At 40.9% G+C, this 26,389-nt stretch overlaps 1 protein-coding gene across 1 annotated transcript; it reads left to right on the top strand.

The window, feature by feature from the left end:
- The first annotated feature begins 1,886 nt into the window (after positions 1-1,886).
- Positions 1,887-23,043, top strand: rhogb (ras homolog family member Gb). The gene is made up of 5 exons (XM_053332242.1): positions 1,887-2,031; positions 18,283-18,391; positions 21,009-21,162; positions 21,404-21,574; positions 22,587-23,043. The coding sequence occupies exons 3-5, from the start codon at positions 21,034-21,036 to the stop codon at positions 22,860-22,862; spliced, it is 576 nt and encodes a 191-aa protein (XP_053188217.1). The 5' UTR covers positions 1,887-2,031; positions 18,283-18,391; positions 21,009-21,033; the 3' UTR covers positions 22,863-23,043.
- The last annotated feature ends 3,346 nt before the right edge of the window (positions 23,044-26,389 follow it).

Below are 26,389 nucleotides of genomic sequence, written 5' to 3'. Positions count from 1 at the left end.
GTGGGCGGGGCTTCTGGTCCACTAACTGAGCTGTCAATCAAACATGTTGTGGGCGGGGCTTCTGGTCCACTAACTGAGCTGTCAATCAAACGTGTGGTGGGCGGGGCTTCTGCTCCATTAACTGAGCTGTCAATCAAACGTGTGGTGGCCGGGGCTTCTGGTCCACTAACTGACCTGTCAATCAAACGTGTGGTGGGCGGGGCTAATGGTCCACTAACTGAGCTGTCAATCAAACGTGTGGTGGGCGGGGCTTCTGGTCCACTAACTGAGCTGTCAATCAAACATGTTGTGGGCGGGGCTTCTGGTCCACTAACTGAGCTGTCAATCAAACGTGTGGTGGGCGGGGCTTCTGCTCCATTAACTGAGCTGTCAATCAAACGTGTGGTGGGCGGGGCTTCTGCTCCATTAACTGAGCTGTCAATCAAACGTGTGGTGGGCGGGGCTTCTGGTCCACTAACTGACCTGTCAATCAAACGTGTGGTGGGCGGGGCTAATGGTCCACTAACTGAGCTGTCAATCAAACGTGTGGTGGGCGGGGCTTCTGGTCCACTAACAGACCTGTCAATCAAACGTGTTGTGGGCGGGGCTAATGGTCCACTAACAGACCTGTCAATCAAACGTGTGGTGGGCGTGGCTTCTGGTCCACTAACAGACCTGTCAATCAAACGAGTGGTGGGCGTGGCTTCTGGTCCACTAACAGACCTGTCAATCAAACGAGTGGTGGGCGGGGCTTCTGGTCCACTAACAGACCTGTCAATCAAACGAGTGGTGGGCGTGGCTTCTGGTCCACTAACAGACCTGTCAATCAAACGTGTGGTGGGCGGGGCTTCTGCTCCACTAACTGACCTGTCAATCGAACGTGTGGTGGGCGGGGCTTCTTGTCCATTAACAGACCTGTCAATCAAACGTGTGGTAGGCGGGGCTTCTGGTCCACTAACTGACCTGTCAATCAAACCTGTTGTGGGCGGGGCTTCTGGTCCATTAACTGAGCTGTCAATCAAACGTGTGGTGGGCGGGGCTTCTGGTCCACTAACTGACCTGTCAATCAAACATCCTTTAAGGAACATGGCAGAGGGAGTTTTTAATGTTACTCAACAATGGACTGAACACACACACACACACACACACACACACACACACACACACACACACACACAGCAGGTGTTTCAGAGTTTCAGTATTTATATAAGTTGTTTCTGTAGCTGCTGTTATAAATAGTTTCATCAGTTAAGAAACCACTTCTGTGTTTCATAAGAAGAGAATAAACTCATTAATAGTTTAATAACATGACTTATGAGTGACTTCCTCTAACCGTTACTCTCCTCTCTTCATTTAATCATCACTTCAACAGACTGCTGATGGCTTTAAATGATCAGGATCCAGTTTAAAGATCAGCTGATTATTAATCTATATAGTTAAAAACTCTCTTATTTACTCAGCAGCTGTTTTAACCCTTTCATCTGTTATCATGTGTATAACTCTGTGTTTGTATATTAGTTGTTTATTCTGCTTATTAAAATGTTTTCAGCCTTAAATGTGATCTACAAATAAACTTTACTTATTCACACAGTCACAAGTTTATCTTCCTATCATTGTGAGGACCTTCACTGACCACTGATCTTAACTATAAGGCAAGGTCCCCACAATGATAGCAAGACATGTACACACACACACACACACACACACATGAACACACACACACACACACACACACATGAACACACACACACACACACACACTCAGGCCAACAGTAAACTTCCTCAAACTTTGCTCCACCACTTCCTCTCTCTCTCCTCTCGGACTTCCTCCTCTTCTCTAGCACCGCCCGCGCGCCTCACACTGCGATAGAGATCCGCTGTCCCTCCCTCACACACTCAGACACACACTCACTCACTCACTCACTCACACACACATCCTCTCAATCTCTCTCTCACACACACACACACACACACGCAGACTGACAGCGGCACACACACCCTCACGGAGCGGGACTGCGGAGCTGCGTGTCCGGACAGGAGGACTGATGAGCGGTGAGTAGTTGCTCTTCATCCCGCTGATCAGCTGTGCGTGTGTGTGTGTGTGAGGATGAGGATGTGTGAGTGTGTATGAGGATGTGGGTGTGTGTGTGTGTGTGTGTGTGTGTGTGTGTGTGTGTGTGTGTGTTTCCTGCTTCTATCTAAACTTTCAGCTCGGTATTGATCTTTATTTCCCGCCAGCTGATCGATCAGTTCTCCACCGGATCAATAATCTGTTAGTTTGTTGACGCTGCAGCAGGAAGGACCACTCCCAGTGTGTGTGTGTGTGTGTGTGTGTGTGTGTGTGTGTGTATGTGTGTGTGTGTGTGTGTGTCACTCACTTCTTCTTTTAACTTTAACATGAAGTCAGTCTAAAGAACGAAGCTTTTTAAGGAAACTGAAATATTAAAGTTAATATTAGAATATGACAGAGATGGAAAGTAACTAAGTACTTTTACTCAAGTACAGTCTGAGGTACTTGTACTTACTTGTAAGTACTAATGTAGTAATAGTGTACTTGTACTTGTATTATTACTACATTAGTACTACACAACCATTTAGTTTGAACTGTAGTACAGTTAGAGGTACTAGTACTTTACTGTAGTACAGTTAGAGGTACTAGTACTTTACTGTAGTACAGTTAGAGGTACTAGTACTTTACTGTAGCACTGTTAGAGGTACTAGTACTCTACTGTAGTACAGTTAGAGGTACTAGTACTTTACTGTAGCACTGTTAGAGGTACTAGTACTCTACTGTAGTACAGTTAGAGGTACTAGTACTTTACTGTAGTACAGTTAGAGGTACTAGTACTTTACTGTAGTACAGTTAGAGGTACTAACAGCTCCACCAAATACTGATTCTTCCCTCTAAACTTCTCACATGCTTTCATTTCAATAAATGTTCAAATGATCCAATATTTCAGCAACAATCAAAGATTAGAGAAAAAGTCCAAAAACTGAAAACACATTTGTGAATCAGAACTTTGTTTTTTCTTCTTTCCCATTAATCATCTCAGCAGCCCTCACATTTATCTGCTGACCCTTTGGAGGGGCCCCACCCCTAGGTTGGGAACCACTGGACTAAACTAGCTAACTGTATATAAAGTAGTGTAAACTAGCTAACTGTATATAAAGTAGTATAAACTAGCTAACTGTATATAAAGTAGTATAAACTAGCTAACTGTATATAAAGTAGTATAAACTAGCTAACTGTATATAAAGTAGTATAAACTAGCTAACTGTATATAAAGTAGTGTAAACTAGCTAACTGTATATAAAGTAGTATAAACTAGCTAACTGTATATAAAGTAGTATAAACTAGCTAACTGTATATAAAGTAGTAAACTAGCTAACCGTATATAAAGTAGTATAAACTAGCTAACTGTATATAAAGTAGTATAAACTAGCTAACTGTATATAAAGTAGTATAAACTAGCTAACTGTATATAAAGTAGTGTAAACTAGCTAACTGTATATAAAGTACTATAAACTAGCTAACTGTATATAAAGTAGTATAAACTAGCTAACTGTATATAAAGCAGTGTAAACTAGCTAACTGTATATAAAGTAGTATAAACTAGCTAACTGTATATATAGTAGCGTAAACTAGCTAACTGTATATAAAGTAGCGTAAACTAGCTAACTGTATATAAAGTACTATAAACTAGCTAACTGTATATAAAGTAGTGTAAACTAGCTAACTGTATATAAAGCAGTGTAAACTAGCTAACTGTATATAAAGTAGTATAAACTAGCTAACTGTATATATAGTAGTATAAACTAGCTAACTGTATATATAGTAGCGTAAACTAGCTAACTGTATATAAAGTAGCGTAAACTAGCTAACTGTATATAAAGTAGTATAAACTAGCTAACTTTATATAAAGTAGTATAAACTAGCTAACTGTATATAAAGTAGCGTAAACTAGCTAACTGTATATAAAGTAATGTAAACTAGCTACAACAGTAACATGCTGCTCTAACACTTTTACTGTAATACTGCATACTACACCACTATAATACTGCAGTACTTTTACTGTAATACTGCATACTACATCACTATAATACTGCAGTACTTTTACTGTAATACTGCATACTACATCACTATAATACTGCAGTACTTTTACTGTAATACTGCATACTACATCACTATAATACTGCAGTACTTTTACTGTAATACTACATACTACATCACTATAATACTACAGTACTTTTACTGTAATACTGCATACTACATCACTATAATACTGCAGTACTTTTACTGTAATACTGCATACTACATCACTATAATACTGCAGTACTTTTACTATAATACTGCAGTACTTTATGTCAAAGTCAATATTACAGTATTATAGAGGAGACCGATGCTGTAATAATAATAATAATAATAATAATATTACAGGTTCAACGTCTGAATAACATCATAAATTTCTCTGAGCTTCAGTACAAAGTTCAGAGATTGTTGATCTGAAGCTTTACTGCACGTGCTCAGTAGTGATCACTGGCATGTTTTTAACAGTTTCTGAGCAACAACAACAGAGGAATCACATTTATCAGGTTTGTTAGTAGATCAGTTCATTGTTGGTTTGTCTCCACATCAGCAGAATGATCCTTTAATGGCTCATATCAGTGAATGTGTGTTACAGGACTACTGCAGCCAAGACCTGTGCAGATATTAAAGGGCCGCCAATCAGCATTTAGAGGATAGCAGATGTGATATTAATTATAGTGCAGGAATCAATCAACTACATAAATGAGTGAACCATCAATATTACCAGAAGTCAGCTGTGACTGTACGATAATATCTATGATCGTAAAGCAGCAGAAGGTCAAAGGTCGTCTCTGTATTTAACCATCCGACATACAAGCGTGTGAATATTATATTATACACACAGAAAAGTCAAATCAGAACTGGAGTGACTAAAATAGTGTCTCAATGTTCACGTGAGACTCGGAAACATCTGTCAAGTTTTCAGTTTTAGGATTCTAAGAACAAAACAGGAAGTGAGATAAGTCAGAGATCGTCAATTTAGAGCTGATGGGGTGAATCGTTCATCTGCCACAGAATAGTAAATATGAACATATGAATCAGTTTAGCTTTTTAGTCCAGTGTTTTAGCCCTGGTTTGGTCTGGTGTTTTAGCCCTGGTTTGGTCTGTTATTCTCTGGTGTTTTAGCCCTGGTTTGGTCTGTTATTCTCTGGTGTTTTAGCCCTGGTTTGGTCTGGTGTTTTAGCCCTGGTTTGGTCTGTTATTCTGGTGTTTTAGCCCTGGTTTGGTCTGTTATTCTCTGGTGTTTTAGCCCTGGTTTGGTCTGTTAATCTGGTGTTTTAGCCCTGGTTTGGTCTGTTATTCTCTGGTGTTTTAGCCCTGGTTTGGTCTGTTATTCTGATGTTTTAGCCCTGGTTTGGTCTGGTGTTTTAGCCCTGGTTTGGTCTGTTGTTCTCTGGTGTTTCAGCCCTGGTTTGGTCTGTTATTCTCTGGTGTTTTAGCCCTGGTTTGGTCTGTTATTCTCTGGTGTTTTAGCCCTGGTTTGGTCTGTTATTCTCTGGTGTTGTAGCCCTGGTTTGGTCTGGTGTTTTAGCCCTGGTTTGGTCTGTTATTCTCTGGTGTTTTAGCCCTGGTATGGTCTGTTATTCTCTGGTGTTTTAGCCCTGGTTTGGTCTGTTATTCTCTGGTGTTTTAGCCCTGGTTTGGTCTGTTATTCTCTGGTGTTTTAGCCCTGGTTTGGTCTGATATTCTCTGGTGTTTTAGCCCTGGTTTGGTCTGGTGTTTTAGCCCTGGTTTGGCCTGTTATTCTCTGGTGTTTTAGCCCTGGTTTGGTCTGTTATTCTCTGGTGTTTTAGCCCTGGTTTGGTCTGTTGTTCTCTGGTGTTTTAGCCCTGGTTTGGTCTGTTATTCTCTGGTGTTTTAGCCCTGGTTTGGTCTGTTGTTCTCTGGTGTTTTAGCCCTGGTTTGGCCTGTTATTCTCTGGTGTTTTAGCCCTGGTTTGGCCTGTTATTCTCTGGTGTTTTAACCCTGGTTTGGCCTGTTATTCTCTGGTGTTTTAGCCCTGGTTTGGTCTGTTATTCTCTGGTGTTTTAGCCCTGGTTTGGTCTGGTGTTTTAGCCCTGGTTTGGCCTGTTATTCTCTGGTGTTTTAGCCCTGGTTTGGTCTGTTATTCTCTGGTGTTTTAGCCCTGGTTTGGCCTGTTATTCTCTGGTGTTTTAGCCCTGGTTTGGTCTGTTATTCCCTGATGTTTTAGCCCTGGTTTGGTCTGTTATTCTCTGGTGTTTTAGCCCTGGTATGGTCTGGTGTTTTAGCCCTGGTTTGGTCTGTTATTCTGGTGTTTTAGGCCTGGTTTGGTCTGGTATTCTAGTGTTTTAGGCCTGGTTTGGTCTGTTATTCTCTGGTGTGTTAGCCCTGGTTTGGTCTGGTATTCTAGTGTTTTAGGCCTGGTTTGGTCTGGTATTCTAGTGTTTTAGGCCTGGTTTGGTCTGTTATTCTCTGGTGTGTTAGCCCTGGTTTGGTCTGTTATTCTCTGGTGTTTTAGCCCTGGTTTGGTCTGTTACTCTCTGGTGTTTTAGCCCTGGTTTGGTCTGTTATTCTCTGGTGTTTTAGCCCTGGTTTGGTCTGTTGTTCTCTGGTGTTTTAGCCCTGGTTTGGTCTGTTATTCTCTGGTGTTTTAGCCCTGGTTTGGTCTGTTATTCTCTGGTGTTTTAGCCCTGGTTTGGTCTGTTATTCTCTGGTGTTTTAGCCCTGGTTTGGTCTGTTATTCTCTGGTGTTTTAGCCCTGGTTTGGCCTATTATTCTCTGGTGTTTTAGTCCTGGTTTGGTCTGTTATTCTCTGGTGTTTTTGTCCTGGTTTGGACTGTTATTCTCTGGTGTTTTAACCCTGGTTGGGTCTGTTATTCTGGTGTTTTAGCCCTGGTTTGGTCTGTTATTCTCTGGTGTTTTAGCCCTGGTTTGGTCTGTTATTCTGGTGTTTTAGCCCTGGTTTGGTCTGTTATTCTCTGGTGTTTTAGCCCTGGTTTGGTCTGTTATTCTCTGGTGTTTTAGCCCTGGTTTGGTCTGTTATTCTCTGGTAGTTTAGCCCTGGTTTGGTCTGGTGTTTTAGCCCTGGTTTGGTCTGTTATTCTCTGGTGTTTTAGGCCTGGTTTGGTCTGTTATTCTCTGGTGTTTTAGCCCTGGTTTGGTCTGTTATTCTCTGGTGTTGTAGCCCTGGTTTGGTCTGTTATTCTGGTGTTTTAGCCCTGGTTTGGTCTGTTACTCTCTGGTGTTTTAGCCCTGGTTTGGTCTGTTACTCTCTGGTGTTTTAGCCCTGGTTTGGTCTTTAGCCCTGGTTTGGTCTGTTATTCTGTGGTGTTTTAGCCCTGGTTTGGTCTGGTGTTTTAGCCCTGGTTTGGTCTGTTATTCTGGTGTTTTAGCCCTGGTTTGGCCTGTTATTCTCTGGTGTTTTAGCCCTGGTTTGGTCTGTTATTCTCTGGTGTTTTAGCCCTGGTTTGGACTGTTATTCTCTCGTGTTTTAGCCCTGGTTTGGTCTGGTGTTTTAGCCCTGGTTTGGTCTGTTATTCTCTGGTGTTTTAGCCCTGGTTTGGTCTGTTATTCTCTGGTGTTTTAGCCCTGGTATGGTCTGTTATTCTCTGGTGTTTTAGCCCTGGTTTGGTCTGTTATTCTAGTGTTTTAGCCCTGGTTTGGTCTGTTATTCTCTGGTGTTTTAGCCCTGGTTTGGTCTGTTATTCTCTGCTGTTTTTAGCCTTAGTTTGGTCTGGTATTCTCTGGTGTTTTAGCTCTGGTTTGGTCTGTTATTCTCTGGTGTTTTAGCCGTTTGGGTGCAGTATGTCTGTTTATATAAACTGCTGATCACAACTCTCATTAACCTCTTTTTTTTCACACATGCTGCGGGATGAACAGAGTGGCGGACAAACCCTTCCTGTTTCGGTTTCAACACAGACCAGTTCCTCTTTGGCCTGCTTGTTGGGGTGTTGCTGGGGGTGGAAACTCCGCTTTCATACGGTAAATGTGGAGGATTTTGCTTCTGTCAGACACAGTCAGCAAGTCTCTGTCGGGTCATTGTCTTCACCATGTTTAGATCTGGGAACAGCTAACCGAGCACAGGTCTGACAGATAAAAACACCACCAGGAAGACAATCAGAAAAACTCATATGTGAGAAAATGAAAGTGAACAGTCAGATTACGACTCAAACTATTCAACTCTGACCTACTGTACTTACTGTGCCTGTCTGCACAGTTCTTCTGTTTGATGATGGATTATTAGAAGCATTTCTGTTTCTTGTCAGATTAAGGTTTTTGGAAGGATTTAAATCTCACATTTGTGGGTTTTTTTCCTTTCAGTCACTCTCTCAGCAGTCAGAGGGATTTCCTCCACCTGTTCACAGTTCAGTGACGAATCAGTGTGGCAATATGATGAATTCATGAATCAGTTAAACTAGATTTAAAAGCAGCATCAGGTTTGTTAAAATGAACATTTAGTATTTTTGTTGGTTTTCTAGATAAATTCAGACTGAACTCAGCGGCAGCAAGACAGCATGGAGGTTACACCCAGTTCAATATAATCAATATATTAAAAAAAGATCAATAAGAGAGATTTGAAAAGTAAACCACATGAACACAAATAAACATCACTGACCTGTTTATTTTCTGATCACCTATGACAGCAGTAACTCTCGGCTGTTTGACAGATGACTCAAAGATCGCTGTGTTTCTGCAGCAAAGACTTCATTTACACTCATCATTAATTTGTTTCCTCTATGGCAGAAAAACCTTCAGAAACTCCTGCTGACTGAAACTCTGCAGGGCTGTTGGCTCTCAAAGACTCACTTTAAACAGACTGGAAGAAACTCATTATCCTCACAACACTGATGCTACAAACTCTCTGTATAAAAATATACAGAGTGTGAAATAATATGTTATATTAGAGCCGTGTGGCTTCTGTGTTTTAGCTTTGATTTGGTCTCATATAGAGAGTTATTTTAGTCTTTTTAATATTTCTCTATTTTTAAACCTTGGTTTAGTCAATCTGATATTCTGGTGTTTTAACCCTGGTTTGGTCTGGTGTTTTAGCCCTGGTTTGGTCTGTTATTCTCTGGTGTTTTAGCCCTGGTTTGGTCTGTTATTCTCTGGTGTTTTAGCCCTGGTTTGGTCTGGTGTTTTAGCCCTGGTTTGGTCTGTTATTCTCTGGTAGTTTAGCCCTGGTTTGGTCTGTTATTCTCTGGTGCTTTAGCCCTGGTTTGGTCTGTTATTCTCTGGTGTTTTAGCCCTGGTTAGGTCTGTTATTCTGGTGTTTTAGCCCTGGTGTGGTCTGTTATTCTCTGGTGTTTTAGCCCTGGTTTGGTCTGTTATTCTCTGGTGTTTTTGCCCTGGTTTGGTGTGTTATTCTGGTGTTTTAACCCTGGTTTGGTGTGTTATTCTCTGGTGTTTTAGCCCTGGTTTGGCCTGTTATTCTCTGGTGTTTTAACCCTGGTTTGGCCTGTTATTCTCTGGTGTTTTAGCCCTGGTTTGGTCTGTTATTCTCTGGTGTTTTAGCCCTGGTTTGGTCTGTTATTCTCTGGTGTTTTAGCCCTGGTTTGGTCTGTTATTCTCTGGGGTTTTAGCCCTGGTTTGGTCTGTTATTCTCTGGTGTTTTAGCCCTGGTTTGGTCTGTTATTCTCTGGTGTTTTAGCCCTGGTTTGGTCTGTTGTTCTCTGGTGTTTTAGCCCTGGTTTGGTCTGTTATTCTGGTGTTTTAGCCCTGGTTTGGTCTGTTATTCTCTGGTGTTTTAGCCCTGGTTTGGTCTGTTATTCTCTGGTGTTTTAGCCCTGGTTTGGTCTGTTATTCTCTGGTGTTTTAGCCCTGGTTTGGTCTGTTATCCTCCCAGTTGCTCCACAGTTCTGGCTGTTTCCATGAGAAACCGGTGTTGTTAGAAACATATCTATCAACAAGAACTAGTTAAAAAATCCAGTATTCAGCATTTTCTTAATATATTTTTTCCTATTTCGTCCACCACCTGCCTGCACTTGTACATTTCCTATTTTTGTCCTTAAAAATACCAGAAATCTACTGTCTGCTGTCATCTGTCAGAGCAGGTGTAAAACTCGTAGCTCTAATTTAAGAGATTGTCCCGTTGAAGCTTCAGCTGCAGGACGACACAGTTCCTCCTCTGGTCAGGAGAGTGTTTCTAAACCTGCGAGATTAAATAAAAATAGAGAGTGAGAACACAGCTGACGAGACGAAACTGTGGCTGTTTGTTACTTCCTGAAACATTCACATACAAACCGGTCAAACTGCTTCTCTCTCTCTCTGTGAGATGGTACTTTTGGTTGGTTTAAATTTAGACCGCATTTCCCATCAGCCCCGTTTCACCAGAAATCCTCAAACTGTGTCCGGAGCGTCTGTAACTGTTGATGTCACACTCAGACCTCTGTTCATTGGTACTGTTCTCATGTCGAGGTGGATCTACTTTGCCATTTTCTTGATCACTGTTAAGCTGTTAACTCTAAATTATTAATATTAAAAACCTCTAAGTGGCTCAAAGGGAATAAACCTTTCTTTCTTTCTTGGTCGAGTTCTAATTTAAAATGTGCTGACTGTCACTGAAGACCATTAAAGATCCATTAAAATAAAAAAAAAACAGAAGTAGTTTCAGAAGTGAAATTAAATAAGGAATTTAAACACTGTTAAGTTGTATATGGGAAATGTAGTATCCAGTATTAACCCTCTCATACTGTTCATATCCTCTCATACTGTTCATATCCTCTCATACTGTTCATATTCTCTCATACTGTTCATATTCTCTCCTCTCATACTGTTCATATTCTCTCCTCTCATACTGTTCATATTCTCTCATACTGTTCATATCCTCTCCTCTCATACTGTTCATATTCTCTCCTCTCATACTGTTCATATTGTCTCCTCACAGTTTGTTCTCCTCATAAAAAGTCTTTATACCAAATGTTGAAGCACAGATGTGTTTAGAAAGCATCAATAATCAATAATCTGACTGATCAATAAATGTGATTAAACCTTGATTCATGTTTCAGAGAGCAGAGAGACTAAACAGCTCCTATCACACAATATCATGTCCTATTTTACCTCAGACATGAAAATATAACATAGCAATAATGATTTAAATGTCTCTTTTTGGTAGTTTTGAGTCTCTTCAGTCACTCCATCTCTACGTTGCTACGGTAACTAGATGGCAGCTGTCACTCAAACTAACTTACGGTTGTTTTTTCTCTTTTTGGAAGCATTTGGGTTTGTTTAGTCAATTTAAGTCTCTTTTTAGTCTGTTTTTGGTCGTTTTTAGGGTTTTTGTCTCTTTAAGTCATGTTTTCATCTCTTTTTGGTGTTTAAATGTTATTATATATGTAAAGGTAAAATGAGCAGAGCTTTGTGGAAGTGTGGGGTTTATTGTAGAACCATTAGAGCCATCAGTCTTCATCCTCATAACTACTATCTTATTAAAACTATTAACTATTCATTTCACTAACACATGGACATAGATACAGAGATAATCTGACCCAGAACAGCCTCAATGGACTAACATTTGGAGCATCTATACTAAATATAGCATTTTATTTTGGACCACTTTTAAGGAAAAGTCATCAAATTTCAGAATAAAAGATTTTGGGTGATTTTACAAGCTGTTAAATGTCAAAACAGGTCACATTTAACCAGAGCAGCCTCAATGGACAAACATTTAATATATTTTGATTTTTGTGCATTTTGGGCCACTTTAGGAAAAGTCATCAAATTTCAGAATAAAAGTCATTTGTGGTGTTTTTACTCGGCTAAATTTGACCTGAGCAGCTTGTGAGGTTTGAACAGAGAAAGTTTGAGGAAGATTAGTTGAGATTTGTCGACTGAAAGGAAAAAAGTAGAAAATCATCACAAATTCTCACATAGTCATCTAAAAAACAGTCTTTGGTATGTTTTTGATATTGTCTGAATATTTTCTTATCGTCTAATTTATCACCTTTTTGACTCATGTCCAAAAACACTAATATAAAAAAAAAACCCAAACACAATCTTCCCATATTAGTATCAGACTATAAAGCCGCCCTCGCCCGTAGACTTTATCAGTGTTAAGTTGTAATTTGTTGCATATTTTTGGATGTCTGTGGTCTATAAATAAACCATATCTCATCTAATATGTCCTAAATTTGTTGCCGTAGTTTGACTCACTGAGGTCTGAGCTCAGCGTCGGATGCTGTGACAGTTTTTCCTTTAATGACTCATGGCAATATTCTCATTTCTCTAACTTATATTTAACATGTTATGCTAATGATTAACTGGCATCACCAAAAAACACTAGGCTGCTTTTTTTAGTTTCACACTTTACACACACACACACACACACACGCACACACACACACACACACGCACACACACACACACACACACACACACACACACACACACACAGACACAGACACACACACACACACACACACACACACACACACACACACGCACACACACACACACACACACACACACACGCACGCTGAGAGGAAGCTTAGTCTTTTACACAATGAGTGTGTTTCAGTCACTTTCAGCGGCTGTAGGTTACTGATCTGATTACTCTTCCTCTTTTTTCTTAACGTGTTTTATTTGTTTCTTCCTCTGACAGTCTGACTGTTCCTCCTCTGATCTGCTATTAGACCTGCTGCTGCTGCTGCTGCTGCTGCTTTGGTGTCGTTGTCTACAAAGATGTTTTAATGTCTCTTAAAATGTTCTTCCTGCCTTCAAACATCTTTACTGATGGTGCTTTGGTCACTTTGGCCGAGATGCAGAAATAACCAGCGTTTCGTTTTGTGTTGACTGTACTGACTGCGTGGCTCGGTCTATGCTCGAACAGTCCAAGCATATATTTAAATATATTTATATATATATGACACCTGCTTCAATGAAACTCTGCGGTCGAACTACATGAAACACATAAAACATAAAACACAAAGCACAATAAGCATTTGTAGTATCTCACTCCTTTCCCTCCTCCTTTACTCCAAATGTCTCAGCTCATCAGGAGAAAAACTGTCACACTTTTCTGCAAATGTTCACCTCAAGTTTCTGAGCTTTGACCCAGAACAGGATACAAATAACAGAAAACCACTAAAAGTAGAAAGTGTCCTATATGAGTACATTCAGGTCAACTAAGTACTAAGAAGCAGCAGCAGCTTATTGAACAGAAGGCAGAGCTGATGCCTTCAGATGTTATTGAGCCTGAATGAGCCTCATCAGCATACCTCAAACATGAGTTATACTTTAATTTAAATGAGGCCCATTGACCATCATTTACAAACATATATGTGTAAAACTTGTGATAATAAGTTGGAATGAAGTTGTCTATAAAGGTCTAACACAGAATTGGGTGATCATTTATACTTTATGCTTCATTAACAGTCAAATCAGACAAAAGTTGCATGTCCGCAGCAAGACAGCATGGACGTCACACACGCTCAATTAATATAAAAACAGCAAACTGCAGTTCATTTACAAATATTCCTCTCCTGTATATATGACTATCTGTATATATGACTAACTCTGACTAGAAGTCAGTGTTTGTTCTGTTCGAGTTTTGTGGAGCAGCATCTAGTGGCCGTTAGAGGAACTGCAGCTGAACTCGTGTTGGTTCAGTTTCACCGTCTGGACTCGAGCTATAAGTTAAACTACGTGTTCTACGACATTTTAAAGACCTTTTTAAAAACTCCAGATCTGTGGTTTGATCATGTGACTCCAGTTTTCTAACGTGGAGCCTCTGCTGTATGTATTTAACGATGTGACAGATGTTAAAGCTCTGGTTGGGTTTAGCTTTGTTAAGGTTAGAGAAACGTGTTGTGGATTAAAGTTAGGCCACCTTCGTTGTCATGGTGACAATAATAACCACAGGGGTTAAAGGTCAACTGTTGGTTACTAGATGAATCTATACGTTGTTTTTTGGGCGTCTGAGGTTTTGGAAGAAAACAAGATTTGGGGTAACAAATGGTTATTTTAAAGCAGAGGTGTCAAACTCATTTTCATTCAAGGGCCACACACAGTCCAATTTGATCTGATGTGGGCCGGACCACTAAAAAGATGTAAGAAAAGAAAGAGAGAAGAAAACAGGAAGGAAAGATGGAAGGGGGGAAGGAAAAAAGGAAGGAAGGAAAGATGGAAGGGGGGGGAAGGACGGACGGACAGAATGAGGGAAGGAAAGATGAAAGGAAGGAAGAAAGGGACAGGAAGGAGGAAGGACAGGTGGAAAGAAGGAAAAGAAGACAGGAAGCATAGATGGAAGGAGGGAAGGGAGGGAGGGAGGGAGGAAAAGAAAGTGGGCCGGATTGGATGCTCTGCTGCTGGAGCCTTTTGTAACTTCACATCTTCCCAAATAAATGAGAACAAAGACGACAAAGAAGGAGAAAAAATAAACTGGCCTTTAAATATGTGTCATGGACAAATTGACATTTTTAACCTTTTTGGTGGAGCTGGAGGAAAAGTCAGAGGATTCACCAAAATGATTCATCCTCTGGGGGGAAACATGAACGTCCCTCTGATATCTGTTGAGACGGTCGAGTGCGAACCGAAGGGGTGGAACACTGTCGTCACGGCGACCAGAGAAGCATGGTCAGCGTCTCGGTTGTTCCTGTTAACATCCTCATTGTGGTCACTCCTCTAAAATAACAGCATGTGTCTGTTTGTTCAATGAGCTGAAACCAACATCCGAAACACTGTAGGAAGTTAAAGTTTCAGATACATCAGCAGAATACTTTTAGATTTTAGGAAATGCTTTTAATTTGTGTCTGAGAGTTAAGATTAGAAGATGTGGAGCCGCCGAAGTGCATTTCCCAAAATGTTGAACTATTCCTTTACGCTCAAAAACCCGCAAACAGCTCGTCTGAGTTCAGTTTTCTGTTGCTTCTTTATTTCAACATGAAACCACAATGACAATTTTCTACTGAAAACTTCCTTTTTTCCAACTACATCTGCGTTACCAAATGTCATAGTTACAACATTTGAGACGTTTCTTTCACTGGTCTTCCTCGTCTCTACGGCAACACATTTCTATTTTAGGTGAGAGATGTTTTACTATCGCTTGTTTTTACTGACGAGCTGTTGCCTAATTTTTCCTCAAATGTTTATTGTTTTATGTGTTTGTAGTATTGCGTGTTTAACCAAAGCCTGATATAAGTCTTTCATCTGTGCTGCAAACCTCCACTACGAAACGATTAACAACAGAAATACCAAACTGGATTCATCCGCCGCTGAAAGTAGTCCCAAAACAAATGGACTATTTCTTCTTCTTTGTTTGTTAAAAACTACAGTGACCAGCTGTTCAAGCCTTTTTTAAACATGAAACTAAATATTTTTGAGCTGTTTTTAAAGGTTCTCTCTGAGCTTAGAGCACAGGGGAAGTACAGACAGCAGACTGACTCATACTCTGAAGTCTAATTAAGGTTAATTACAATTCCCAAGACCACAAGTCATGTCAGGTGTTTGTACTTGCTTTCAATCCTAGTTTAAATAAGATCCCCAGCTCTATATTAATAATCTGTGTCTCTACTAGAATATCTTTACATGATTTATAGTTAAAAACTCCTTATTTATCTTCTACTGGTCCTTTATGCAGCCGCTCAGTTCAGCCTCTGTCTGAAACAGGCTGTTTTAGCTCCTGCCCCCCCCCCCCCCCACCCAACCCCTTCCTCCAAGAGAAAGGATGGATGTTTACAGGTGTGATGAGCTGACATCATCTCATCAGGAAAGTAAGGAAGTAAAAACAAGAAGCTGAATATTTTAACAATGAGACTTTACATCTGTGAGGTTATTTTAAAGCTCTAGGAACCAATAAGCTAATAGGAACCAATGAGCTTGGAGCTGACACACACAGACAGAGGAGGACAGTATTGAGAGACGGACTAACATGTTGTCGGTTTGGCTCTGAGCAGGAAACATGACAAGGAGAAGTTCAGGAGAGTCAGGAGGAAATAAAAAAAGTAAAAACAGTGTGAGATCAGAGGTTAAAGCTTCCAGCAGCAGTGAGATCAGCAGACCTCCGCCCAGAAACAGAGAGGGGAGGGTGGGGTCGCCGTCCCCTGAGTCTGGGCTGAGCCACTTTCTCTATCCAGACATCTGCAGACTCACAGTCACTGTTTCATTGTTCAGCACTCAGTACGCTGCAGTTATGATCATATGTTCACTTTCCTATCAAATCTTTACCTTTTTATTTTCTACTTTCAGACACTGGCAGTCAAATGAACATGAAACTGAAACTAAAAACACCTACACTGAAAGACTCAGCTGGTGTGACTCTCCTGTTCTTAGTTTGTGGTTTCTATTATTGGTCTTCTTTTTCTTTGCTGTTTCACTCAGACTGATATATACAGTATATTATTTATAATAACCGTCTGACTCTCATGACCTGAGCTGACTCTGACTTGATGGCGGCTCGGACGTAATCTTTGCTGTAATAGTAAAAGTAAAAGTAATGAAAGTAATCTGGGTGATTTGGAGATGAGCTGTTCAGTCTGGATGTAGGGGTAGGGCTCTCAGACGTGATTTATTTGGTTTTGGTGGCTCATACTTGATCTGGGTAACATGGACATGACCTCTGACCTCTGGTTCAGAGATGGCCTTAAAGGACTCTGATATGATTTTCTGTGTTTCAGACATAATATAACTCGGACATTAACTTTAGTGATGACCTCCAGTGTGACATCATCTTATAAACTCTGTCGTGACCTGTTGGTGGCTCAGACTTAGAAATAACTTGGTTGAGTCCAACATGACTCTGGTCACTTGGACACAAGTTTGCTGACTTCGACATGAACTGCATGATTTCTCTTTGGCCTCTATGACTCCAACATGATCTGAGTAACTTGGACCAAAGCCAAATCATGTCTCCTAGGTAACTTTGACATGATTTTAGAGACTTGGACATGACCTGGTCGACTCAGACAAGGTCTTTGTGACATACGACAAGTGTGACTAAGGGCGCTTTCACACTAAACAGTCGATTCGGACCAAAAGCTCTTAGTTCGGTTGGTTTTTGTTGGTGTGAAAGCATCAATCGCACTCGGGTCCACACCAAATGCGGACCTACCGGAAGATGAGGGAACGTCAATCGGACCGATCTTGATTCGTTTGCAGGTGTGAACGCGGGCCGCAGCCTGTATGCTACCTAGTAACTGTTTTACTGCCTGGTGCCAAATAATCTAACTAGTGGTGTGAAAGCGACCTGGTCGAGTCCAACATGGCCGAAGCGACTCAGACAGTAACTGGCATGACTCGGTGACTCGGACATAACCTTAAAAGGACCAATGGGACTCTAGCATGAACTTGGCTTTGGTGTCTTGGATCAAGGTTGTATCTGGTCTCTAAGGTGTTTAGTAACTCTCTAACTTGGACGACTCAGAGATCATCTGAGGAACCTGATGTGAGCTTTGGGAGAACTCAGACACTGGATACTCGGACACAGCCTTGGACAAAATAACAGAAACACCTGACAGTCTAACAGGAATTTAAACAGTACAACACAAAATACTGCATCTAGCATTATATTATACTACTAGTACTACTAATACTACTACTATAAACACTACTACTACTACTACTACTGCTGTTACTACTAGAACTACTGCTACTACTACTACTACTGCTGTTACTACTACTACTACTACTACTACTACTACTACTACTACTGCTGTTACAACTACTACTACTACTACTACTACTACTGCTGTTACTACTACTACTGCTACTACTACTACTACTACTACTGCTGTTACTACTACTACTACTACTACTACTATAAACACTACTACTACTACTACAACTACTACTACTAGTACTACTAATACTACTACTATAAACACTACTACTACTACTACTACTACTACTACTACTACTAGAACTGCTATCATTATTCTTCAACTGCTGCATTTTTCATCACTGACTTGTTTCTTAAAATTAGACCAAAGTACGAACGGAAAGAGACAGAATATCTGACCAATTGTCTCTCTGTCTCGTAAATATAAATAAAATTTTAACACACACTGACTTCTGTGTGTGTGTGTGTGTGTGTATGTGTGTGTGTGTGTGTGTGTGTGTGTGTGTGTGTGTGTGTGTGTGTGTGTGTGTGTGTGTGTGCGTGTGTGCATGATAACATCTCTGTTTTGTTTGGAGGTCATTTCCTTCTGCAGCGATCATTTCCATAAACACAAATACTGACGGCGGACACACTCCCGCCCCTCTGTCCCCCCCTCTGCCCCCCCTTTTCCCCCTCTGTCCCCCCTCTGCCCCCCCCCTCCCTGCAGGCAGACGATGGGACGTCACGTGTCTCTGAACAAACTGTGTTAACTGAAGGAAACTGAAGCGTCTCTGACAGCTCGAGCACGACGAGTTAACCAATCAGACTCGCTGCAGGTAAACAGACAGGTGATGTTGTGTATATGTTGTGTAGATGTTGTGTTGATGTTGTGTATATGTTGTGTAGATGTTGTGTTGATGTTGTGTTGATGTTTACTGTAAATATTCTCACCAGGAAACTGTCTCCAATGTGTTTGTTTCAAGCATTCATCTTTCTATAGTTACTGTGTCCTGGCACCTTAAAGGCAACATCTTCTGCTTTTAGTGCTTTCTGTCATTTATTTCCTGTTCTGATGTCGGATGTTAAACATGATCAAAGTTCAGACACTTGAAATGAACATAGGTATGAATTCTGCCTGCAAGTCCAAACTCAGGACTTCAACCTGCTCTGAACGCTTCATTTGTGAATGTTTTTTCTACCTTGCTGAGGAACTGATGTTGGCTCATGCTGCCATCCGTAGTGTAGTCATGGTTACTAAGATGTTACCATGTGTTGTTTACAATGTCTGATTCAGCTCCAACATGTACGGATGGATTGAACTTTGAAAACTTAGAAAAAAGTAGAATTTAATATGGAAGTATATCAACGAGCAGAAACTTCTTTACTCAACACAGAAACGGGTCAAATCTGTGTCCCTATGAAACCTTGGCCCAGACCCAAACCAGCCCCTCTCCCCTCTCCCCTCTCCCCTCGCTCCATCCACTCCCCCTTCGTTTGTGGAACTTCCCCATTTTAAGGGTCATCCAAGTCAAATGAATGCAGACTGTAAGCTGTGAAACCCAGAAACAGAGACGATCGCCCTGATAAGAAGTGCAACAGTAAAACGGAGGAAACAACACACAAATAATAAGAGTTCAGACTTTCTGTTCTGTCAGATACTTTAGATCAAACACACTTTTACCTCCTCACACTAACTTCACTTCTCAAACTAAATGTCAGAATGTGTGGTGTGAAAAGATAAGTATCAAATTCACGAACATCTGAATGCATCACAGCCCACAGAAAAATACATTCAAACAAGTCAAAGTTTCCTCACTTCTGGTTCTGCTGGTTTACACGTTATGTGTTCACAGTGGAAAACACAGAGTGACTCATGAGGCTGCGTAAAGTGTGAAATAGCATAATGTCGCCATGGTGACAGCTGCTTCCTCGTTCCGGTAACGCAACAAGGGCATCCCATAATTTGGCTATCCGTTTATACCCTTTATGCTCTTTATACCCTCCCCCTCATTAGAAGTGGCCTCCACTGCTGCCACACTGGTTTGAGACTAGTTTGAGACTAGTTTGGGATTAGATTGGGATTAGTTTGGGACTAGTTTGGGACTAGTTTGGGACTAGTTTGGGACTGGTTTGGGACTAGTTTGGGATTCATTTGGGACTGGTTTGGGACTAGTTTGGGATTCATTTGGGACTGGTTTGGGACTAGTTTGGGACTTGTTTGGGATTCATTTGGGACTAGTTTGGGACTAGTTTGGGATTCATTTTGGACTGGTTTGGGACTGGTTTGGGACTAGTTTGGGACTGGTTTGGGACTAGTTTGGGATTCATTTGGGACTGGTTTGGGACTAGTTTGGGACTAGTTTGGGATTCATTTGGGACTGGTTTGGGACTAGTTTGGGATTCATTTGGGACTAGTTTGGGATTAGTTTGGGACTGGTTTGGGGCTAGTTTGGGACTAGTTTGGGACTAGTTTGGGACTAGTTTGGGACTGGTTTGGGACTGGTTTGGGATTAGTTTGGGATTAGTTTGGGACTAGTTTGGGACTGGTTTGGGACTAGTTTGGGACTAGTTTGGGATTAGTTTGGGGCTAGTTTGGGATTAGTTTGGGACTAGTTTGGGATTAGTTTGGGATTAGTTTGGGACTGGTTTGGGACTGGTTTGGGATTCATTTTGGACTGGTTTGGGACTAGTTTCGGATTAGTTTGGGACTGGTTTGGGACTAGTTTGGGACTAGTTTGGGATTCATTTTGGACTGGTTTGGGACTAGTTTGGGACTGGTTTGGGACTGGTTTGGGATTCATTTGGTACTAGTTTGGGACTAGTTTGGGACTTGTTTGGGATTAGTTTGGGGCTAGTTTGGGATTAGTTTGGGGCTAGTTTGGGATTAGTTTGGGATTAGTTTGGGATTAGTTTGGGGCTAGTTTGGGATTAGTTTGGGACTAGTTTGGGACTAGTTTGGGACTGGTTTGGGATTAGTTTGGGGCTAGTTTGGGACTAGTTTGGAACTTGTTTGGGATTAGTTTGGGACTGGCTTGGGATTAGTTTGGGATTCATTTTGGACTAGTTTGGGACTAGTTTGGGACTAGGTTGGGACTGTATTATTGACCTGTATTCTCAGATTCTCAGTTATAAATTTCTCTTGTTCTTTTAGACGACACATTAAACGTTACGACTTGTCATTTCTTTCTTCAGTTCAGCCTCCTGTGAGTAATATTATCAATGTCTCCACCCGGTTAATGCAGTTACAGTAAAAATCAAGCACACCTGCTGAGCAGCAGCTTCACAATCAACTGATTGAGTTTTTACCTGTTTTAATTCTGTCGTTTAATCTGTGACGTGAAAACTTATAGAAATAAAAAGTGATTGTAAAAACAGTATTTAGAGTCCCATGCTGTTTCTATGAAGTCCTCACAAGGTCCATTTTCAATCTGTGTGCATGTGTGTGTGTTGCAGGTAGCAGAAGGGGTCAAAGGTCATCATGCAGAGTATAAAGTGTGTGGTTGTGGGTGACGGAGCTGTGGGGAAGACTTGCCTCCTCATTTCCTACACCACTGGAGCTTTTCCCAAAGAGTACATTCCCACCGTGTTCGACAACTACAGCAGTCAGGTCATTATAAATATAAATATATAATTATAAAACTGCTCACCAGGAACCAACAAACTCACAGTTTATTATATTAAAACTACAAAGTTTAGAGATTTGGTTTAAAATGTTGGACAGAACAAAAAAATCAGTTATTGTGTTAAATTATTAGTGTTTAAAATGAGAAAAAGCCAAAATATAAATACACCAAAAGTGCCCTAGGATAACGTACGTGTGTGTGTGTGCGTGTGTGTGGTGTGTTCAGGTGACGGTGGACGGCAGGGTGGTCAGTCTGAACCTGTGGGACACGGCGGGTCAGGAGGAGTATGACCGGCTGAGGACGCTGTCTTACCCGCAGACCAACATCTTCATCATCTGCTTCTCCATCTCGAGCCCCGCCTCCTACGAGAACGTCAAACACAAGTGGCATCCTGAGGTCAGAGGTCACACACCTGCCTGACAACACACTACCATACTAAGAGAGTAGAGCAACCAGAACTTAAACCAGTCATTTAAACAAGTGTGAAACTGTGAATTCATATCAAACTCAACTTAACTGTTACTGAAGCGTCCAATCAACCTGGAAGCTCAAAGTGTCCAATATTAAAAGACTAACCCCAGCCAAGAGGTTTTCCTTCTGTTCATACTGACTATTAGAAGATCTCCTTGCTTCCAGTGTTCAGTGATGGAGGACTGTATCATTTAAAGTCTCTGATTAGCTTCTATTGAGCTTCATCAGTGTGAGTTAGTCATATCAGTGATATCTGACACATTTACAGTGTTTTTAGCATCAGATTCCCTCTTAGTGTTTCCTGTTTCTCTGTGGTGGAAGTATAGTAACAAAAAGACTTTGCTAGTAAAAACACTGTAACGCTGAAACATAGAAGATGAAGATTTGACTCATTCAGACTCTGAAGCTTCATATTAGCTTCAGATCAACTTTTAAATCCATGTTTCCACAGAAGGAGGACTGTGGGTTTAGTCCTCCATCACTTCCTGTAAACATGATGAAGGATCTAATGCTCAGTATGAACAGGAGGAATCATTACACACACACACACTTCATGTTACTAATCTCAAAGAGAAGACTTTAGACATTGGTTAGTTTCGATCTGCTGACGCTGTGATAGTCCAACGCAAAGACTACAAACACTAGAAAGAGTCGACAGATATCGGGTAGGTGAGTAGAAACAAGCACTAAATACATGAGGAAGGAAACAAGAACCACACAAAACACCATAGCAACAGAAACTCAGTTAACGAAAGGAAAAACAATAAAATTATGATTTATAGTTGTTGGTGTGGATGGTTTGGTCATGATGCTAGAACATGAATTATTATTCTGATTCTTGTAACTGTGACTCTTACTGTTCACTGATGTTGATCCTCTTCCTCCTCCTCTTCCTACTCCACGTCCTCCTCGTCCTCCTCATCCTCGTCCTCCCCAGGTGTCCCACCACTGTCCCGGCGTTCCCATCCTCCTGGTCGGCACTAAGAGCGATCTGCGGAACGACGGCGAGACTCAGAGGAAGCTGAAGGAGCAGAACCAGGTTCCCGTCACCCACCAGCAGGGGGCGGCGCTCGCCCGGCAGATCCACGCGGTCCGCTACCTGGAGTGCTCGGCCCTGAACCAGGACGGCATCAAAGACGTGTTCGTGGAGGCGGTGAGGTCCTTCCTCAACCCGCAGCCGGTCGTCAGCAAGAAGCCGTGCGTGCTGCTGTGAGGACGAAACACTGAGAGGCTGACGATGCCTGAGAGACTGTCTGTGCTTCATTTCTAAATGTTTGGTTAGATTTTTATCTTTGAATAAGAAAAAGTGGCTCAGATGTTCGTGTTGGGAACCGACCGACGTCGCTTCACTGATGTGATTTAAATGTTTTTAAAGATTAAAGTTAAATGTTAAACTCTGCTCACTGAGACAGCTGATCTGGTTTCTCTTTTTTTATTTTAAGAAACGCAAGTTGAGGTTTGTTTGGTGCTGAGGTCACATGACAGGACTCAGACTCATGATCCATCAGCACAGATTTAATGCGTCTTCTTTCATAGATTCACATCTGACCCATAAATTCAGTTTGATATAGATTATAGATTAACAGATTAACAGATGAACAGATTAGATTTAACATCTGATTTCTGTTTAACTGCTCGTCTAAATGTTGGTTTTCAGGCTAAATTACACATAAAACCTGTAAAACAACCAAAACACCAAATTTAAATGAATTAAACTGGTTTCTCTATCAGTAAAACTTTCAAACAGCAGCTTTCATTCAGGTTAATGAAGTTCAAAGTGTTTCACAGCTGATAATAAAACAGAACAAGTGACGCTATAAAGAAAAGAAATAAAAACTAAACAAATTATAAAGAAAAAAAATGAAAGAAAACAAAAAACTTTCTTATCAAACAGGTTTAAAATCCTGATATTTATATATACGAGATTCATTTTAATAAGATCTTAAACTGGTCTGAATAAAACAGAGCCAGTGTTTCTATCTGAGTCCAACGTTCACTCAGGTAAAACTCAGATTTCAGATTTTATATTCCAGACAGTGAACGCCTCGCTGTGTTTTTGTTGTTCAGGTAAATGAAGCCGAGAGGAAGTGAAGTTAATAAATAACCTGCAGACAAACAAACTTTCCACCACAGGATGAAAAGACTGAGACACTGTCACATAGTAACATCATCTAATCACAAACAGCTGATCTCTGAGCCATGACATCATCCCCAAACCCTAAAACACTCAACCACGGGTCAAACTCTCATACTCCACACCTCATTTATATAATATATATATATATATATATATATTACATAAATAAAGAGTTTAGGCCCAAACAAGCCTGGTGACCTCAGTTAAACTAGATTTAAAAGCAGCATCAGGTTTGTTAAAATGTACTTTGGTTTTATCCCTCCTGTTGTCCTCGAGTCAAGGAAGGAAGGGTGGAAGAAGGAAGGAAAGGAGGAAGGAAGGAAGGAAGGAAGAAAGAAGGAAGGGAAGAAGGAAGGAAGGAAAGAAAGAAGGGAGGAAGGGCTGAGGGAAGGTAGGGAGGAAGAAGGAAGGGAGGAAGAAGGAAGGAAAGGAGGGAGGAAGAAAGGAAAGAAAGAGGCGAGGAAGGAAGGAAGGGAGAAAGGTAGGGATAGAGAAAGTAAAAGAAAGAAGGGAGGAAAGGAAGGAAGGAAGGAAGGAAGGAAGGAAGGAAGAAAGGAAGGAAGGGAGGACGACACAAAGGTTATAGATAAATTCAGACTGAACTCCGCAGCAAGACATCATGGAGGTTACGACCAGTTCAATATAATCAATATATTAAAAAAAGATCAATAAGAGAGATTTGAAATGACATTTGACCCATTTTATACCAAAAGACTGAATGCTCCTGAACATGTCAAATGGTGTAACCACAAAAGAATGATCGATATTAAATATGTGATCAGCTACAGTGTGTTTAAGTGGACTTATACTAATAATGACTTCATTTAAAACATGTAAATGTTTCCTGGTCTCCATGGTAACCATAATCCTCTAATATATTCTCTCTAAATGGATTAAAAGCAGAAATTTGATGCTGGGTCCACCAAAAAAGTGTGTGAAGTTATTCATACGTTTATTTTCACATTTTAACCCTTTAAATTTAAACTAAACCTCACTGAGTCATAAACAATAAACTGAACTTAGTGTTTTTTATATTTCATCCTGATAAAATCACTTAGTTCTTCTTCACTGTGATTATTAGTTTTGTGTTTTCAGACTCACGTTCAGCTGAAGCTCTTAAGAAGAAGCCGGTTATATATTTGTGTGATGGAGCGATTTTCTTTCTCTTCAGTGTTTCAGGAAGTCGTGTTTTTCCTGCGGAGCGTCTCCTCGCTGGCAGGGAGTCACTTCCTCTTCCTGTCCCTCGTCTCCTTAAAGTCAACAATAGATAACTGAGACGCAGAGTCGTGCTCATGTTGTTCTAACAGTGAGTGGAAGAATCAAGTAGCATCACATGGAAACACTCATTTTACTGCACTGGGACATTTTATCTGCTGTTATAATTAATTTAACACACAGTGAGACTCATTAAATAACTCTTCTGAGTCTCTAATGGAATAAAACTCCTTATTTATCTTCTAATAACTCCACTGAGTGATGTAGAATTTAATCTATTTGATCAAAAGTGAAAATTATCCATCAAAGTGAGATTAAATATTTAGTTTATGAAGATATGAAACACTGAAACACATTGTTTTGCTTCTTAATGAACCAATAAACTAAATTCTGTCCATTAACTAACAGTTCTACGTAAGGAAACGCAAATAACTTTTACTTTTATTACCAATTACGTCGTCATTTTGTTTCTAAATTGGCAGAAAAGTGTTAAAAAAAGTCTTTAACTGTCTTCTTTTGTCTCATCAGCTGTCCAAAAGCCAAAACATATTCAGTTTACTTTCAATTTTAATGCAGAAAAGCTTAAAAATCCTCATTTCAGAAGCTTAAACCTGTTAATATTTGGTATAAAATAACTCATAATCTTCACATCTGCAGCTCTATATTAATATTCTGAGTCTCTGCTGGAATAAAAACTCCTTATTTATCTTCTACTGGTCCTTTATGCAGCCGCTCAGTTCAGCCTCTGACTGTTAACAGGCTGTTTTAGCTCCCGTCTCTTTAAGGCCCGCCCCCTCCTCCTCTCCTCTGCTCTGATTGGTCGTCCCACTCTGCTCTGATTGGTCGGCTTCAGGATTTCACTTCTTTTTCTCCTTCTTTACTCCAAATGTTCAACTTTTCAAATCACATCTGAGATATGAGAGTGGAGACGCCTTAGTAACCACCCTAGCAACCGCCTTAGCAACCACCTTAGGAACCACCTTAGGAACCACCTAAGTAACCACCTTAGGAACCACCTTAGAAAACACCTTAGGAACCACCTTAGCAAACGCCTTAGCAACCAGTTTAGGAACCGCCTTAGGAACCACCTTAGGAACCACCTTAGGAACCGCCTTAGGAACCGCCTTAGCAACCACCTTAGGAACCACTTTAGCAACCACCTTAGGAACCACCTTAGGAACCACCTTAGGAACTGCCTTAGCAACCACCTTAGCAACCACCTTAGGAACCACCTTAGCAACTGCCATAGCAACCACCTCAGGAACCGCCTTAGTAACCGCCTTAGCAACCAGTTTAGGAACGGCCTTAGCAACCACTTTAGCAACCGTGGGCATGTGTGAACAGTGTGTTATCACTATGAGGAGGAAGTGGTGGTTGACGCCCTGAGC

This window comes from Scomber japonicus, chromosome 13 (genome assembly GCF_027409825.1).
Source record: "Scomber japonicus isolate fScoJap1 chromosome 13, fScoJap1.pri, whole genome shotgun sequence".
Lineage (NCBI taxonomy): Eukaryota > Metazoa > Chordata > Actinopteri > Scombriformes > Scombridae > Scomber > Scomber japonicus.
The sequence above is the reverse complement of the archived record's forward strand: the minus strand, read 5'-3'. Positions and strand labels throughout refer to the sequence as shown.